Here is a 16,943-nt window from a genome sequence, read left to right on the forward strand (position 1 = left end):
GCTTCTCTGAACAAATGTTGTCCTGACGTGATTACAAAACTAATGATGTCAACTTGAGGCTTGGAGTCCGCAAAAGCTACAAACAATGACTTACTTTATGGAGAACCTGACACTTTACTGACCTGCAACAAAAGATGTTCCATCCAGGGAGATGAGAGAGTTCGGGCTGTCCTCCAGGTTAGTCACTACATGTTCCATCACTCTGTCCACTGTCTTGACCAGTCCGCTGACCACAGGGGTGGACTGCTGCTAGAGAACAATGACCCAACGAGAAAAAGTTGACAACTGATTCACTGTTTCTGATTTTGTTGTTTGTCACGGAGAGTACTGCTCACAGTATAAAAACAGGTGATAGTGTCACCGTCTAGAGTTACACTGTAAACCTGACAAAAAACCTGACAAAAACTTGATAATTCGGTTGGCTCAAACTCACTCACTACACTGTATCTACTGTCCAAGTTTGATGTGAACATCTGTTTCAGCTTGCTCTTACAAAAACAAGCAAGGTTGTTCTGAACACCCAGTGTACTGAAACCGCTCTCTTGTGTTTGTGATTTGGCCATAACAATTGCACAGTGGAGGAAGCAAAAATCTTTATAGTCAGTTACGCAGTTTTAAACATCCAGATATCCTCGGTGTGTTACATTAACGTATTCGCCACATTGCATACGTTACATTTCGTCATGTTTGGATACTGCACAACTACAGAGTGAACCCATTTACCTCTGTCAGTCCAGGAAAAGACAGCACTTCTTCCACACTTTTGAGCAAACCCTGGGTGGAAGAAAATGAACATCATAGAATTGTTGCATCATATGCGCATGGGTGGGTATTGTATCTGTGTGTATGAATTGGTTTTGCAACAGCAACATGTGTTTTGGACTGTGTTTCAAGACCTGTGTGAGGTTGTTCGCAGTATCACGAGAAATGGTTCCATTGGGCAGCGTCTTCAGGAAACTCTGCACTGGCAAGAAGTCTGTGGGTCGGAGCTCCTCCTGGAGACTGCTGATGACAGGGGGACTCATATCAGCGGCTCTCTGGGGAGACAGCACATCGGGCATCAAATGAAGTTTACTGCCAGGAGCAGCGAGTTCCAGTATACACAGGATGTTTAGTGACTGATAGCTTGAATTTAGAGAAAACTCTTTGGACCAGAGTTTCGGCATTGGTCTTTTTCAGATTAGTGCCCAACAAGGAGTGCGCTGTAGTGTGCACTGTTGACTGACTCTGCCTACCATCTTCTATTTCTTTAGTTGTTTCCTACAAACAAAGCCTTTCGATAAAAAGGTTGCTTCTATTCACATGTGTTATCTATTTGCTTTTTTCCATTTGTCTTTAAAAGAAAAAAAATGCCTCAACAGGAAATAAACTCTTTGTGTGCATTCAACTAAAAGTCCTTCATTGTTACTTCTTTATTGACTTTCATATGTGTTTTGGCTCAAAGACGCTCTGGTAATAGTTTCCAATGATGTTGAGGTACAGAGATGGGGTTTCATCACCCACACATTGTAAGAGTACTATATTTTTAACATCCAATAAATTAATCCTAATCTATACCAAAACTGAGAAATTACCGTTGTACAGTATTTGTCAATCTTTTCTTTTCAGCCATTCTGTTGTACATTTGCTGCTGTGCTTGTAATCCTGTTGCACGATCCATTTCGGGTAAAGCTTCTGTCGAACAGTTAGCCTCAAATTTGACTCTAGAACACTTTGGTATACAGAGAAGTTCATGGTCAACTAAAAAAATTGCAAGGCACTCCGGTCCTTTGGCTGCAAAACAAGCACAAATCATCACCCCTCCAACACTGTGTTTGCCAATTGGTATGAGGTGTTTGTGCTGATATGCTTTGGTTTTTGCCAAACGTCTCGCTGGGCATTTTGCCCAAACAACTCCACTTTTATCTTATCTATCTAAAGGATACTGTTCCAGAAGTCTTATGATTAGTTTGCAGCTTTGCAAACCAAAGACAAGCCGCCATGATTTTTTTTTCTTTTTTTTTTTTAAGAGAAGAGGCTTTCTCCTGGCAGTCCTTCCAAAAAGACATACAGCATTTTTCTAATTGTGTTATCATGAACTTTAACATTTAGCATGCTAACTGAAGCCCATGGATTTGTAGCTCTTGGGGTTTCAAACTGTGAGTAGCTAACAAATGTAGTTTGCTAACAAGGAGCTAAAATTACCTTCTGTACAGCTAACAAGATACTGAGTGCTCAGTCATTCTCTGTTACAAAAATAATCTAATTTGTTTAATGATATAAAACCAATTTTTTAGGGCTTTAGTTTTCACTGGTGTTCTGTGGCGAGACCCTCCTCTACTGTCCCCTCTACTATGCTTTTATTGTTCAAAGAAACCCTGAGACACTTACGGCCATTGGCGTAGTTGAGATCACTTCCTTGGAGATTCTAGGTGTTGTTTTAGAAACCATGTCCCAAGCTAGAAAAGACAATACAAAGGGTTGAAACAGGACACGGTATAGCTTAGCATCACTCCTCTCTTTAATCATGGTTTAGTCTAGCCTTGCCTTTTTGTGACTTTTTTTTAGGTCCTTTGTTGAATGCAGCTGGGTCAGGCTGCAGTAGTGTGGCTGGATTTTATCACCTTCAAGCTTACAGTGTGAGTGTAATGCCCGGTCATGAGAGGAGGTATTTTACAGCCTCCGCAAAAGTGGGATACTCCACCACATAATAGTCTGCCACTAATTTCTGTACCGGGCTCAAACACATTTTATATATTTGCTGTCATTTAATAAAAACAGCTCTAAGCCACTACCAGAAAAACACCATATATGGATGTACATTAGACATATTAGTCAGCTCTTCTTTAGTTCAATACAGCATTTTATATGCATGTTCTGCAGAGGTAAAAATATTTCTCTGTAACCACAACAGTCAGGCTCTTCTTGTCGGGTAATAAAGAAATCAAGACTCTCTGGCTTTATCGTGACCACAAAATAATTCTCTGTAGCAGTCTTTATATATCAACACCATACACAAGAGGAGTTCAACTTTACTGATCGGTAAGACTTATCTGCAACCAAAAATGCTTTAACCGCTCAGCTAAAAAGGTACATTTCATTAAGTGTCGAATATTTTTCAGATTAAAATGAAATTTTCTAATATCTTATATTAGAAAATATAATCATAACTATATACTGTAATATAGTTATTATTAATCTCTTGCTCTCTTCCACAGAAAGTCTATCCTGTCTTCCTCCCCTCATCCCCAGCTGATTCTGCTAGAGGTTTCTTCCCGTTAAAAGGGAGGTTTTCCTTCCCAATGTTGCCAAAGCTCATTGTTGTGGTTTTCTCTGTTTTCATATTGTAAGTTTTTACCTTACAATATAAAGCGCCACAAAGCAGAATGTTCATTTTTTTCTACATTCTCATAAATGCCATTTTGTGTCCTTTTATGGCTCTCTACTGAACAAAAACAGAAAAGCTTCTGGGTGTTTTGTCCTAGCGTGTTGTAACTTGTCACATTATATTAAAATGATTGGCCCCTGCATCTCAACTCAGGTCTTTGCACTCTTATAAATACTTATAAGGCAAAACTATGGAAGCCATGGCACTTGAAGGTCATGAAAATGGTTTCTGCAAGAAGAGCCATTTGACAGTGAGGCAGGCTATATTTGCATGGTTTGATGTGCTTCTGTTAAGCATGAATTCTGTGGATGGAATGTAGCATGGATAAAGACGGAAATTGCTTTTTAACCCATGATTTCCTCAGAGAAAAGCCAAAAGGGAGGAAGCATTTTAATAAATCAGCATCTTCAAAAATGTCAGGAGGTTTTTTTTAATAGTAGACAGGTCCTACCTATAGTTGCATTGTAGTAGAGTGAGATGTTCTCAGGTGAAAGGGCCCTTTCCCAGATGACGAATTCATCAAAGGCTCCTGTTACATAGTGACTATATCCCTTATTGTTGGCAGTTCCAATGACGAGGTCAGGGTAGGGGTCTCCATAGGTTTCCTCTGAGATGCTTCCGTTTTTGTTCTCAGCAGTTAGGGTCGCATTGATGTAGACCTTCAGGCCATCTTTCTTAGTCCATGTAAAGAGGATGTGGGTCCAGTATGGCCCTAATAACGTAAACATAAAATGAAAGAAACGCTCAATTGTTGAAGAATTGAATCCACCCCTCCCTGAGTCTGATTCTGCCAGAACTTTCTTCCTGTTTAAAGGAAGTTTTTTCTTTCCCATTGTTGCCAAGTGCTTGCTCACAGGGGATTACCTGATTGTTGGGATTTCTTTATAATGTTTTAGGTATTGTAGCTTTTCATGTGTGAATACGTTTAGCGGGAAAATACACTGAGTGTGTGGTGTTGCAAATGTTTTCAGTCATTGGTCGCCTTTTTAAAGCGACTGATATTGCAGACACCATGTTTCATGCTTGGTTTAACCCAGAAAGTAAACGATGACGTGTTCTCAATGCACAGTAGCTTTCATCAAATGAAACTCACACTGATATTTGCTGGTTCTAGCTTTTTAAATTTAATATTTGTTTTTTAAATTGTGTCTTTTTGCCCGTCTCCCTCCCCTCATCCCAAACCAGTCACAGCAGATAGCTGTCCCTCATTGCACCTGGTTCTGCTCAAGCTTTCTTCCTGTTAAAAGGGAGTTTTTCATTCCCGCTGTCACCAGGTGCTTTGCAAATTTGAACTCATGGATGCATCGGAGAGCAGCCAGGGATCGACCCGCAAGCCTTCCAGATTGTAGGTGACCTGTTCTACTACCCGAGAATATAAAAACAATATTGGCTTGAACTGAATAGAATTTGTGTGTGTCTTAAACACAAGTTCCTAGCCGTGCTAACAGCTATGTGAGGCTGAACATAGATACATGGCTTTTGTGAGATAGCCTATTAAGTTCAGAAAGATGCTGGGTTAGTTTAGCAAGAATAGTTAGAATAGCAAGAACACTACACAATTTTACATTTTGACCAGCTGATGGCGCTGTCTTAAGCGAAGAACCAAAACTCAACTAACATTAAGCGCCTTGAGGGGACTGTTGTTGTGATTTGGCACTTTATAAATAAAGCAGAACTGAATTGAATTAACTCTGTCAACTAAAATGTTTGATTTTTCCATTAATTAATCGAGCTTAATCTTTTGACTGATTTAGTAATTTATTACTCCTTCAGTTCCAGATGCTAGATTTTATGGTTTGCACAAACCAAAAACTCCAGCCAATATTTACAATGAATTGTGCATCACAAGAACAGAGAAATTAATAAACAATAGAGAAGTCCCAAAAGACAATGCCTTCCCCGTCACACATGCCAGACAGCCAAAACCACCAAAACACATGTCATTTGTGGTTGCAATATAAGCAGTACTGGATGTACCAAAGACCAAGCTCAGCTTGCAAGTCTCTCATTCACTTCTAAATGTACATTTTTATATTATTAACTTTCACCTTACAATCACACACTGGGTCACACAGGCCCTCGAGTCTTACTCATTCACCCACAAAAACCTTTTCTCCCAAATCAGAAGAAAGAGAAGTGACATATTTTGACATTATGTCCCCAAGGCTCAACATGTCATTGTATGAGAACCAGATGACGTTTGGATCTTTATAACCGAACACTAGCATCAAAATTGAGTTACGACCAAGACCTTGAGTAACTGCAGGAAAAACAAGGATGACACAAGTCATTTGAGAAGAGAATAGCGATTGGTAAAAGTTTCACGTAATGTTGAATCTCACATGGTTTATTTCATTTTGTCAACTGTTTACAGTATCAGCCCATCTCATGAAAAAAAAGAAAAGAAAGTAATTTCATTTTCAGAAATTAATTCAAAATATTGGTCACACTCTGACTTTTATTGTGTTTCATATCTCATCTAACTTGACACCAAAACTAAACACCGAACATTATTTTGCACATGTTGTCTGCCATCTCCAAAAAATTGTATGTTTAGTGCTACAGCAAAAGATTTGAGAAATCTACCCCCATCTTTGTCAAATCAACTGTCCGTAGTTACATCTGGTCTCAGTTAACAAAGTCATGAATGCAATTATATAACCATTAGTTTATGGTGTGTTCAAGACCAAAATAGATTCCTTGTGGGAAATGTAACTATGTGAAAGGAAATGTATTAAGCGTACCTGGAACGTCGATGTTGGCCCGCCATCTGTGCTTGTTGCTACGAGTGTAAAACTCCACATATCCTCCTAAAGGGTTTGTGTAGACTGAGAAGCCATTGGAGATAACTTTTCCTCCAGAAGCGACAGCAAAGCGGGAGGCTGACTCGTGGTTTTTCCAAAAAAAGGAGAAGGTAATGCCTAGAGGATGATGAAAACCCAGCAGCCGTCAGTACAGGAACTGAACAGTTTTACAAGCTAAACGATAACTTGTTCAATTATAGATTAAGTGCAGTGCACTCACCCTCAGGACCACATAAATTAGGGTCACTAATGCACGTGTTCTGGTAGTTTCCAAAGTGAAGAAAGGTGCCACCGTTATCTCCATTCAGAAAGATGCCCTTGTTGACCATTCCTTCAACAATGTCTGGGAAAAGCACAATTTAGAGGAAAAATTTCATTTAAAAACAGGAAGGTGTTGTAACCGTTTAAGTGACTTTATAGTCATCTAACCACACGCTGTTTTGCATGATGAACATAAAGATTTTGCAGCTTTACTTGCATCTCATGTCAGAAGCCAGTCAATAAGTCTCCTACTTGACTTCAGGTTTATTTAATGTTAAAGAACAATCCCTTATCATCAACATACCAAGAAGTCCTCATTTCAGTCTGCAAGAACCGAAGACTGAATGGGGAGAAAAGTGTGGAGGGCTCAGCTCAACCGTGTGGCAATACAGAGGGAACAACAGAAGGCAGTGGGTGATGCACAAATGATTTTCAGTGAGAGGAAAAGTGATGGATCCTCACCTAGTATTGCAGAAATGTTAGTGTAGGCAGAGTCATTGTACACATAGGAAGAATTATGGGAAGAAGGGAGCACAGTGTGGTTGTGGATTCTGATAGCTGGACAAAAACAACAGAGACAAAAAAAAAGTGATTCACACCAATACGGACAAAAAAACAGAAGACAGAACAGTGAAAGGAAAGCAATGGGAGGGACGTGATGCACAGGTATGAGACAGAGTGATGGTGACCAGCGTGCGAGGTGGCAGTGGTCAAAGAAAACTCAGTGTGACTTCACACATCATGCCCAAGTCTATACCCGATCCCTCTTTAACTTTAATCTTTCACTGAATGAGGAATCTACAACACTGCTGCAAATGATATTTAATTAAAAATTAGGCAAATGTCATCTCCAAACTATAGATTTTTGTAAACGATGTACTGCAGCATTTTTAAATCCTATTTTTTTTTAATTGACTGTAATTTCACTCATAAATCTGGCATTAAAATCAAAATCATATAGCTTTGGCTGGAAGATGGGTGGTAAAAATACATTTAAATCGAACAGGTGTTTTCATATTCACATACTTATGTTGCTTCCGTTAATATAACCTGATCTGTTTCCATTATGATCCCACAGTTCATGGATTCCTTCCACTGCATCCAGCGGCCAGTAATGCGAGGCCGTGTCCAATACCTCCAGGCCTGGATGGACAAGTCAAGCATAAACAGGCATCCAGAAAGGGCTTTTCATCCAATCAAGCACTGCCTCATTAATCAGAATTTATTTTCCCAGAACTACATTTTGGGTTTGGGGTGGATTAAAAAGACAGTGATGATAATAATGATGCAAACAACTGGAAAAAAGTTGTTTATGAAGCAGACTATTTTGATTAAGCAGAAGAAGTAAACAAAGCAATAACATCCTCTGGCATGGAAATTAGCAGATGGTAAAACAGGATCTTACAAATTATTTCTTTCTTTCTTTTTTCATTTTTAATCTAGCAACTGGAAACACAGGAAAATTGTCAGTCCAGAAATGTCTTACTACCTGGATGCTTCTGAGCTTGCGCCACTTGAGCATAAACCTGTTAAGAAATTAAAAATAACTTATAAAGTCTGCAGTGCACAGTTCGTTCTGCTACATGAGAGGAATTGCTAGGCATTTTCATCATGATGTGCCTTTTTTAAGTTTACCTTAATAAAGGAGACAAAAGCTGTAAAAATGCGAATCCGCAAACAAAATGCCATAGTCTCTGCAAAATATAACATTAAATCTCTGAAACAACTTAATTCCACGGGTGAAGATGAATCCAATAAGCACCGCTCATTGTACCAATAGAATAAAAATAAAACTTCGGATCAGTCCATTTGTCCAAGGTTAGAAATACCCAAAGAAAATAAATAGAAGCACTGACTCAATAAAGCATTCAATTTAGAGTTGTGGCATGAGGCCGAAAAACTTCAGAAGTTGTCCTTTCATGATAAAAACTGAAGCCCAACTCCAGAAAATTGTAATCCTTAATATTTATCCGAAAATTTAAAAAGCCGTTTTCTTAGAATTTCTCTGCCTGCATCTGGGAGCCTCAAGGAGTACAGGAGCTCCGCTGAGCTGTGCTGGGCTGCTGCTGGACTGAACGTGGGAATTGCAAAACGTGAAGTCATTTTCTTTGGATCTTCTAAGAAGGGGCGGTAAAGTTTGTGCGTAAAAGGCGTTACTTGTGCGTAATTGGAGATTGCACGGGGAGTGAGATCAGGGTGTGCACCGTGTGATCCACAGATGCACATCTGAGTTTGTATTCAAAATATTTGTAAATAGCATACGATTTTAAAGACGTTTCGAGCAAGCTTCTTCCGACAACTGGTGGAGAGTCGCGTTGTCTAGCTTTTTTCTTTCTTTTCAAGCTCTGAAGACTACAATAACCTGGATGACTGAGTAGCTACACAAACAGCATGCAAAACCTTTCTAGGAATAATAGGAATACGCTGAGTGCTATCTGCGAAGTTGCACAGATATGCCTAGATATGTGGGAAAGGAGCAGAAACCCCTTTTAAAAACAAATTGAGTTACAGTTAAACAACACACACACACACACACACACACACACACACACACACACACACACACACACACACACACACACACACACACACACACACACTAAAGTATGAAAGTTCTGTAAATAAGATCAGTATTAAAGAAGAACTCAAAGCACTCCAAGTGGAAACATAAAACAAGACCTATGTTGTTGTCAGATGAGAAGTGGGCCCTTGTTTGACTTTTGGCTCGGTAATTTCGGTTTGTGAAATGCGTAATGAGAGTTGGGCATTTAGAGTTTGGATGACATCCACATATGGGGAAGTCATCAGGAGTCCCGTCGAAGGCTCCAAAAGTCGATTTACGCGGGTAAACAGCGCCACTGTGTGGCCAGGTGAATAATAGCTTAGCGGCCATCCAGCAGCGCTTATATATTATTTATAAAAAACCTTTTCATGTAACCGCAAACTGTTGTTGCTGTCTAAAACAAATTAAATAAAGAAAACAAATTGATATTAAAAAAATCGATTTACAATAAACTCAGAAATGCCACAAAAGATTAAAGTCTGACAATGGTACCTCAAATAGTTTCAGATTTGTGTAATAGTTCTACCAAGTTCAGCCCTTTTGAAATATGATTGCAGCCATTTAGTTTATTTATCATAAAGTTCAAATGCGATTAAGGGAGGACCAGATTCTCCATCAACGTCATCTGAGAGAGAGAGAGAGAGACCTCACAGAGAGGGACAGAGAGAGAGAGAGAGAGAGAGAGAGGCGTATCCCGGGGAGAGGGATATTACTGTGGATCTATTACGGATCCGATGCACTTGTTGAGCGGGGAATATCGGCAGAGTTGAAACAGGAACAGCCCCTTCTGGGTTTATTTCTGAGTTGTGTCTTGGACCCAGTTTTGATCAAACAAAGCTCGACCTGTGGCACTGACTTCCTATTTCTGCGACTGTCATCTCACAACCTCGTGGGCCTGGATCTCAGAGATTAAACTAAATCTATTTTTATTAGCCACCTGGACCCGACTGCGCGGCAATGTTCCTCTCCACATGGAGATGTACAGGATAGAGCCAGCATATGCTTTACAACTAGCTGAGCGGGAGACGAGCTGACCGGTGTGATGAAGGATCGACTGGCTGAACTGACCGCTGTAAGTGTTTTTGTTTTAGCTTCAACTTCGTGGATCGTGACATGAAATAGCCTGGCGGCATTAAAAAAAAAGGTCACTCAAACACATTTTCATCCTCGTAGGCCGCTTCACAAACAGAAGAGGATGTTGCAGTTACAGTTAACCAAGATGGATTCATGGATAGCTTTTTCAGAAGGGTGTGTACTACTGTGACTTCCAGAATGTGTATTAAGACTAAAAGCAATAATAATTGAGGACACTGATGGATTCTTTGCTTATTTATCGGCTGGTGTAGGTGGAAGAAGTCAGAGGAGTCATCGATAAGATCTCCATACAAGTGGAAGAAGTGAGGAAGATCCACAGCATGATCCTGTCGGCACCCAACACAGATGACAGTAAGTGTGGGTCGTTTAGGATGTTAACATCCTTTAGGTTTTTTTTATTGCTTTATTTTTAGAAATGCATGGATGGAAGTAGTCTTTTTGGGCACAGAGTCAACGTGCTTCAGATGTCTTCCTTCCTTAGTTGCGATGAATGGCCGGCAGACCGGAAACCTGTGAAGGAAGTAGCACTCAAATTTGCATCAAACCTGACAAACTACTGTGAGATTCAGGACTTAATCAGGGATTTAAACATGCTGTTTTACTAAAAAAGAATTTCTACAAATTCCAAATGGTTTTAAATTATGACTGATCCTTTAATTAGATCCGAATCAGTGTCTAGCCTTCTTTACTGTGTGAGTGGAAAATCTGGTCACAGGATAACTCAGTTTACTTTGCCATGGAATCAGTTAATGTAGTTCATAACAGTGTCCATGACATGGAAATTGTCCTTTATTTTGTAACCTCTCCATTATTGCCTCGGGGTCGTTGCCAAGTGACCAGCTGAAATCAGAGCAGATCAAATATTTGGATTACCTGGATGACGACTTTTCTTCTAAACAAACTCAAATCTAACACATCTCCTGTTTGTGTGCGAAGGGACAAAGGATCAGCTGGCTGCACTCACCAATGATATCAAAGGGAATGCCAATGTGGTGCGAACCAAACTAAAATGTGAGTTCAGCTGTCGTCCACATTTCTTTCATGTGTTTCAAATTGTGTAACAATGTCATTTTTACTTTTTTTTTCACAGCCATTGAGCTGAGCATGCCCAAAGACGATGCTGCTAACAGGGCCTCCGTAGACTTCAGGATCCAGAAAACACAGGTCACGATCTCCTCACACACGCACACTTATCACATACCTGATCACACGACGACCCAAGCACTACTCTGTCAGCTGTATGCAGAACTTCATACAGATAAAAGCTGTTTTGTTTTTATTATAAATAAATCCAGACAAAATAACTTCTGACTATCCAGCTCTCAGCTTTACTTCTGTATTTTGTTGATGGTATATTTCTCTAGTTTAAGAGCAAAAACTGTATCATAACCTTCCAACACTTCCAACGTGTACTTTGTATCTTGTACTTCTGAATTATAAGGTATTAAGTCTTAAAACTTTGCAGGGTGACATGATGGTCCAGCTGTTAACCGTGTTGCCTCACAGCAAGAGAGAGCTGGATTTAAATCCGGTCTGGGTACTCTGGCCTCCCACAGTCCAAAGAAATGCACTGGGTTAGATGGACTGTTTCTAAATGGGCTGCAGGTGTGAACATAAGGGTGAATGGTTTTCACTATATGTGTTACCTCTGTGGCAGATTACTCTGCCGCTCCCCTTAAAACAGCTGGGATAGGCAACCCTGAGCTGGATAAGCAGAAGTCTGGAAAGCCTGCAGCACATTATCACTTTGTGTCCCTGTGTTTTGACTTGTCCTCAGCACACTGTGCTCTCCAGGAAGTTTGTGGAGGTCATGACCCAGTACAACGAGACTCAAGTGTCCTTTAGGGAAAGAAGCAAAGGAAGAATCCAGAGACAGCTGGAGATAAGTGAGTGACAAATAATTGTACTCCTGTATCTGAATAAGCCCAGGAATAATGGGCTACATTAACTACCAATGGAAGACCATACAGGACTTGAAATTAATTACACTTTCAATTCTTTTGACAAATTTAAAAAAGTAGTGCTAAAAGGGCGACAAAAGAAGTAAAACCCTCAAGCTGTGTTAGGGCAGGATCCAGGAAACAGACCGCACCAGCTTCCTCTCTGCTTCTCTGGACACCAGCCTTAGTGCTGATAAACAGAGAAGAGCAATAGTATAGGGTTTCTGCAACGCCCAGACAATAAATTTCCAGTGTTTTGGAAAGAAATGTACTAAAAATGGTTCCCGTATTAGCAACATATAACGTAGTCTCATTAACAAATATTCTATATCAGATAGAAATGATTGTTTAGGTACAATAAGATTCATATTTGTTATAACTCCAGATTTGTAATTTGCTTTCTGCTTATTGTGTTAAGTCCTCGCTGTTCAGTATCCCTGTAACAAACAGGCAGATCCATTGTATTAAGTATATGTGAGTAACAATAGTGAAAAGCAAAAAATAAAAAAGGGTTGACTCCCAGAGCCAGTCCCTGCGGCCGGCATTAATGAGAGGCTCTAGTTCTGCAGACGGGCGAGCCTGATACTGGAGACGCCTCTCTGTGTTTGCGTTGCCCGGGATACGAGCAGAGCACTCAGCGGCCTGTGCAACAGTAGTTCACCTGTCTTTGACCAGACTCAGTTTGTGCTGTCGCCAAACACCAATAACTGACACCGTTCACAAGTAAAAGCCTTGATGTGTAGCGATGAGCTGAGCGCGTGGTGTGTTTTGCTTTGAGTGTCTCTCTGAGGAACAGCCACCGATAAAGGTGTGCGATATACAGTAAGCACCTGCACAGCGGTCTCTCTCTCTCCAGGGAGAGTACTTTACAACAGGAGGCATGGTTGCTGTAAAAGAAAGCCCTCTGTTTGTAGAGATTGTTTCAGGAGCTTTGGGGGGGGGGTTTGTAGATTTCGGTACCTCTTATGCAACCCTTTGGCATGAATCCACTGACAGCTGCAGCAGGCAGAGATGGGGCAAAAGAAATAAAATATATTCAGAGGGATTCTTCCTCAGTTCCATAATGACATCAAATGAAGGCATATTACTTTCATGGGTGGGAGCAAATACACATGGTCCAAAACAGTCACTTTTGTTAGGAGTGCCAAAACTTATGAATCAAATAAAACTGCCAGACAATTTTGAATTCTTTGTTTATTTGTTTAATTCTAGCTGGAAGAGTGACCACCAATGAAGAACTAGAAGACATGTTAGAAAGTGGAAATCCATCCATCTTCACCTCTGATGTACGGTTTCTCCAGCATTAATGTGCTTGCTTGGTAAAATGCCACGACTGCCATCTAGTGGCTGATGAGTAAATCTTTTTTGCAGTTGGGGTTGTGTGCCGATGGGGTGGTTTTGGATGGATTTTTGAAGGTATTAAATCTTTCTCCCTCAGATCATTTCTGATTCCCAAATCACACGGCAAGCCGTGAACGAGATAGAGTCACGACACCAGGACATCATGCGCTTGGAGACGAGCATCAGGGAGCTCCATGCGATGTTCATGGACATGGCAATGCTGGTAGAAACTCAGGTAAGAGCCTCATCTGAGTGGAAACTTTCACAAGCAGATCTGTTGATTTTTCTTTTAAAACTTGTTTCTAATATTGTCTACTAGGTATATTAGAATGGAGCTCATAGCACAAATACCAGTATCAAATCAGAGGTGTAAAACATAAGGCTTGTGGCCACTAAGACTTGTCCAGCAAGGAGGTGTACCCCCCCAAACTGTCATTCACTATTTACAAAATTAAAGGACATAAAGTTCCTGTTTTTCCACTACTATAGAAATTACTGCTTAAGATCAAAGTGGCCTGTATGTGATCCAGGATGTGAAATAGGTTTGACATCCCGGCCATAAATAAAAGCATCTGCATTCATTTACAGGGGGATATGGTTAACAACATTGAGAAGAACGTCTCTAATGCAGCTGAATACATTTGTCGTGCAAAGGAAGAGACCAAAAAAGCAGTCAGGTACCAGAAGAAATCCCGGAGGGTATGTGCTCCTTTCTGGTTCTTTCTTGATGCAATTTAAAAAATATAAATCTTTGTAAAGGTAAATTTGATATAAGATCGTGGTCTAAGCAGCATTTCTTTTCATTCATGAACTTTAAATAACACCGTCTTCCTCTTCACTTGCCAGAAATACATTATTCTTGCCTTTGCTCTGTTGATCCTGCTTGCTGTTATTGCACTAATTGTCGGCCTGTCTGTCGGACTAACCAAACCCCCTGCATGAGACCTGCTGTGAGGTAACAACACTTCCACACCCACAACTTCCTTTTCTTGAGCCAAACATCCATCTCTTAATTTATGAATCTATTTTATATATTATGTTCATCTGCCGAATGCTTCACTGGATCTGCGGTTTCTCATATGCAGCCAGTTCCTCTGACTACTCCTTTCTCCTGTTTTGACAGAAGCTTCTCTACCTTGCCATGTGTGGAGGTTTCATACTTTTACTCATCATAATAGTCGGAGTCTTTGAGTAATGAATTCCATCGTGTGCAGTTCCACAGCAGTCAGAAGTGATGAAACTTTTACAAACTTCATAATAGGACTGTCAGCCTCTACCCAGCAGGACGGATGTCTTGAGCAGAACTTTTCCCCTATTATTGTTATTATTTTTAAAAAAAACAATGACTCCTGATAACAACCAATTGACAGCTGATATTTGGAATTGATACATTTTTACGGTAAAAGAAAGTTTTAATGTTTACATCACTTCACTACATATGAAAAAAGCAGATCTGGCATATTTACATGATGGACACAAGTGTTGGTGTTAATTAATACCTTTTCTTAATTAAAAGAAAAAATAATCAAAGCCTAAAGCTTAGCAGCAGATGTGTATATAGATATAGATCTGTTTGTCTCATCTTCCCAGTACCCCTGCTATTCTTCAATGTTTTTTTATTTTATTTTAATTTTTCGCTTTTTTAGCAATTTAATCACTCACTAAAGACAACATCTTAAAGTATTAATTGTTACTGTTTTATGGCAGTTAGGGCGTGTCTGTCCAATTAGAAGCATGAATTCCTTCTCGTGGTCAGCAGAGTCCAGTGCAACAGATCTTGGTGGGGAAAATATTCCTCGGCTCCTTAACACTTTCCTTTGGAGTTAATGGCCTCAGTTGCCAGTTTCATGCCTTAGTGAAAACATGGTGCTTATATTTGATGATAAAGAGACAAAATATATTTTTAAAATTTAAGTTGGGATAAAATGTAAAAATAAAAGCAGAATGTAATTATTCAAAAGCAAATCCTCATATTTCATTACTATAGAACACAGAAAACATATCAAATGTTTAAGCTGAAAAAAATTTATGAAACAATAAAGCATTCTTTATTCTGAAATTGTTCCATAATTGGTCTTGCAAATTGGTGAGCCTGAAATTACTCTGAAATTTGTTCCTATTTTTGATGAGTTTTAAGGATGAAGACTGAATTCAATAAAACTGGAATAGAGGTGGGCATACTTGTCATAACAGAAGTAGGTTGTAAGATTGTGGGATGTACCACTTCAAGGATATCTGCTATTCTACCTTCAAAACACAGCTCATCTAGCTACTGGTCAGCTCCAGTCTGTGTGTACTTTACTGTGCCAGAATAGCCTTTAGTTTTGATTGTTTGTTATATGCATGTAACTAATCGGATGTGATTGGGACATTGCTCTAGGTCACAGAGTAGTGGTCCAGCAGTAGTCTGTTTTGTGTGGTTCTAAAGTTTCAAGGTTTATATTTTCACTGCAAAAATATATCAATTCTTCTTAACTGTAAAACATCATAATTGCTATCAGCCCTGAACAAAGACGCAACAGTCAACACACAGAACCAGTTACAATAGACACAACAACATCGGCCTTTGTGTTATGCTGAAGTAGAGCACGTCTGTTCAATACAGCAGATTACTGTTGTTCTATGTTGCTGTTAAATAGATTTTTTTGTGCTGAAGAAACAGTTTGACATTTTGGGAAATGATTTGGGTGCTTGTTGAGGGTTCGATTAAAGGATTAAGTATAACTTGCATGTTTAAAGTAATAAACATGCCATAGACACTTTTTTTTTAACCCAGGCTAGGATAGCTGCTGGCTGCTGCTTCACATTAAACACAGACACGAGAGCATATCATTCTTTTATCATAATTTAATAAAGCTACAACAACTGCCCAGACAGTGGTGCACTGGTTAGCACTGTTGCCTTGCAGAAAGAAGGTCCTGGGTTCAGGTCTACCAGCTAGCTGGGGCCTTTCTGTGTGGAGTTCACATGTTATCTCTAGGTACTCCCACAGACACACGTGGGGTTTGTTTAACTGACTGTAGATGAATGGCTGTCTCTCTCCAAGTGCTAGTTTGGCACCATGTCCCAGCTGTGTACCCTGAATTGGGTAAGCTGATGCATGTCACAATTTTATCAAACTGCTGCTTTAGTGTCAAAACATGTGACCAGCTCACTTCTCTGTACACTGACGGCATACTTTGTGTTTACATGTTCAAGTATGTGCTTTATCCTTTTCACCTGTTGTGTATATATAATGTTATTTGTGTGATGTGAATGTTAAACTACTACAGCTCAGGAGACCTTTAGGAATTTCATGTAGTAACATAGAATCCACTGTTATACTGTAAATGTGCCTTCTTGACATTTTAATATGAAACCTTAACCTTAAGTGCATTTGTCACAGCTACTGAGTGTGATGACTGAAATACTGCTGTGAAAAGAGTCATGCAGTAATGTAAGACTCTTGGAAGAATATTTCAGGAACACACATTTTTATTTTGATACCTTTTTGTTTTTTGCTTGATTTTTGTATTTTATACTGAAAAAACAGATATTAACTAATGCAATAAATAAAAAATCCAGAATGAAAA

The 16,943-nt window shown here is 39.6% G+C and overlaps 2 protein-coding genes across 8 annotated transcripts in view; one reads left to right on the plus strand and one right to left on the minus strand.

The window, feature by feature from the left end:
• The window catches only part of adgrd1 (adhesion G protein-coupled receptor D1), a 41,463-nt gene extending 32,954 nt beyond the window's left edge, over positions 1-8,509 (minus strand). Inside the window, exons 1-11 of one of the 4 annotated variants that reach the window (XM_026188245.2) lie at positions 8,068-8,509; positions 7,922-7,958; positions 7,459-7,575; positions 6,895-6,990; positions 6,392-6,514; positions 6,112-6,288; positions 3,819-4,079; positions 2,371-2,438; positions 897-1,037; positions 724-774; positions 123-246 (exon numbers count right to left, since the gene is read on the minus strand). In XM_026188245.2, the coding sequence (XP_026044030.1) occupies positions 123-246; positions 724-774; positions 897-1,037; positions 2,371-2,438; positions 3,819-4,079; positions 6,112-6,288; positions 6,392-6,514; positions 6,895-6,990; positions 7,459-7,575; positions 7,922-7,958; positions 8,068-8,142 (1,270 nt within the window). In that variant the 5' untranslated portion in view covers positions 8,143-8,509. Of the gene's footprint in view, positions 1-122; positions 250-723; positions 775-896; positions 1,038-2,370; positions 2,439-3,818; positions 4,080-6,111; positions 6,289-6,391; positions 6,515-6,894; positions 6,991-7,458; positions 7,576-7,921; positions 7,959-8,067 lie in introns of all 4 variants that reach the window. The other 3 variants (XM_026188244.2, XM_026188247.2, XM_026188246.2) reach the window with 3 other exon arrangements.
• A 1,144-nt stretch (positions 8,510-9,653) lies between these two features.
• stx2b (syntaxin 2b) lies at positions 9,654-16,943 on the plus strand. 4 transcript variants are annotated; one of them, XM_026188431.2, is made up of 11 exons: positions 9,654-10,067; positions 10,169-10,243; positions 10,342-10,441; positions 11,027-11,101; positions 11,181-11,254; positions 11,868-11,976; positions 13,243-13,316; positions 13,469-13,606; positions 13,960-14,070; positions 14,218-14,326; positions 14,498-16,943. In XM_026188431.2, exons 1-10 carry the CDS (start codon positions 10,038-10,040, stop codon positions 14,311-14,313), a joined length of 882 nt encoding a protein of 293 aa, XP_026044216.1. In that variant the 5' UTR covers positions 9,654-10,037; the 3' UTR covers positions 14,314-14,326; positions 14,498-16,943. The 4 variants fall into 4 exon arrangements, with proteins under 4 accessions (XP_026044216.1, XP_026044218.1, XP_026044215.1 ...); XM_026188430.2 differs by having other exon boundaries at positions 9,655-10,067; positions 14,495-16,943; XM_026188433.2 differs by lacking the exon at positions 14,218-14,326.

Source organism: Astatotilapia calliptera, chromosome 12, assembly GCF_964374335.1.
Source record: "Astatotilapia calliptera chromosome 12, fAstCal68.1, whole genome shotgun sequence".
In the NCBI taxonomy this organism is placed as follows: Eukaryota; Metazoa; Chordata; class Actinopteri; order Cichliformes; family Cichlidae; genus Astatotilapia; species Astatotilapia calliptera.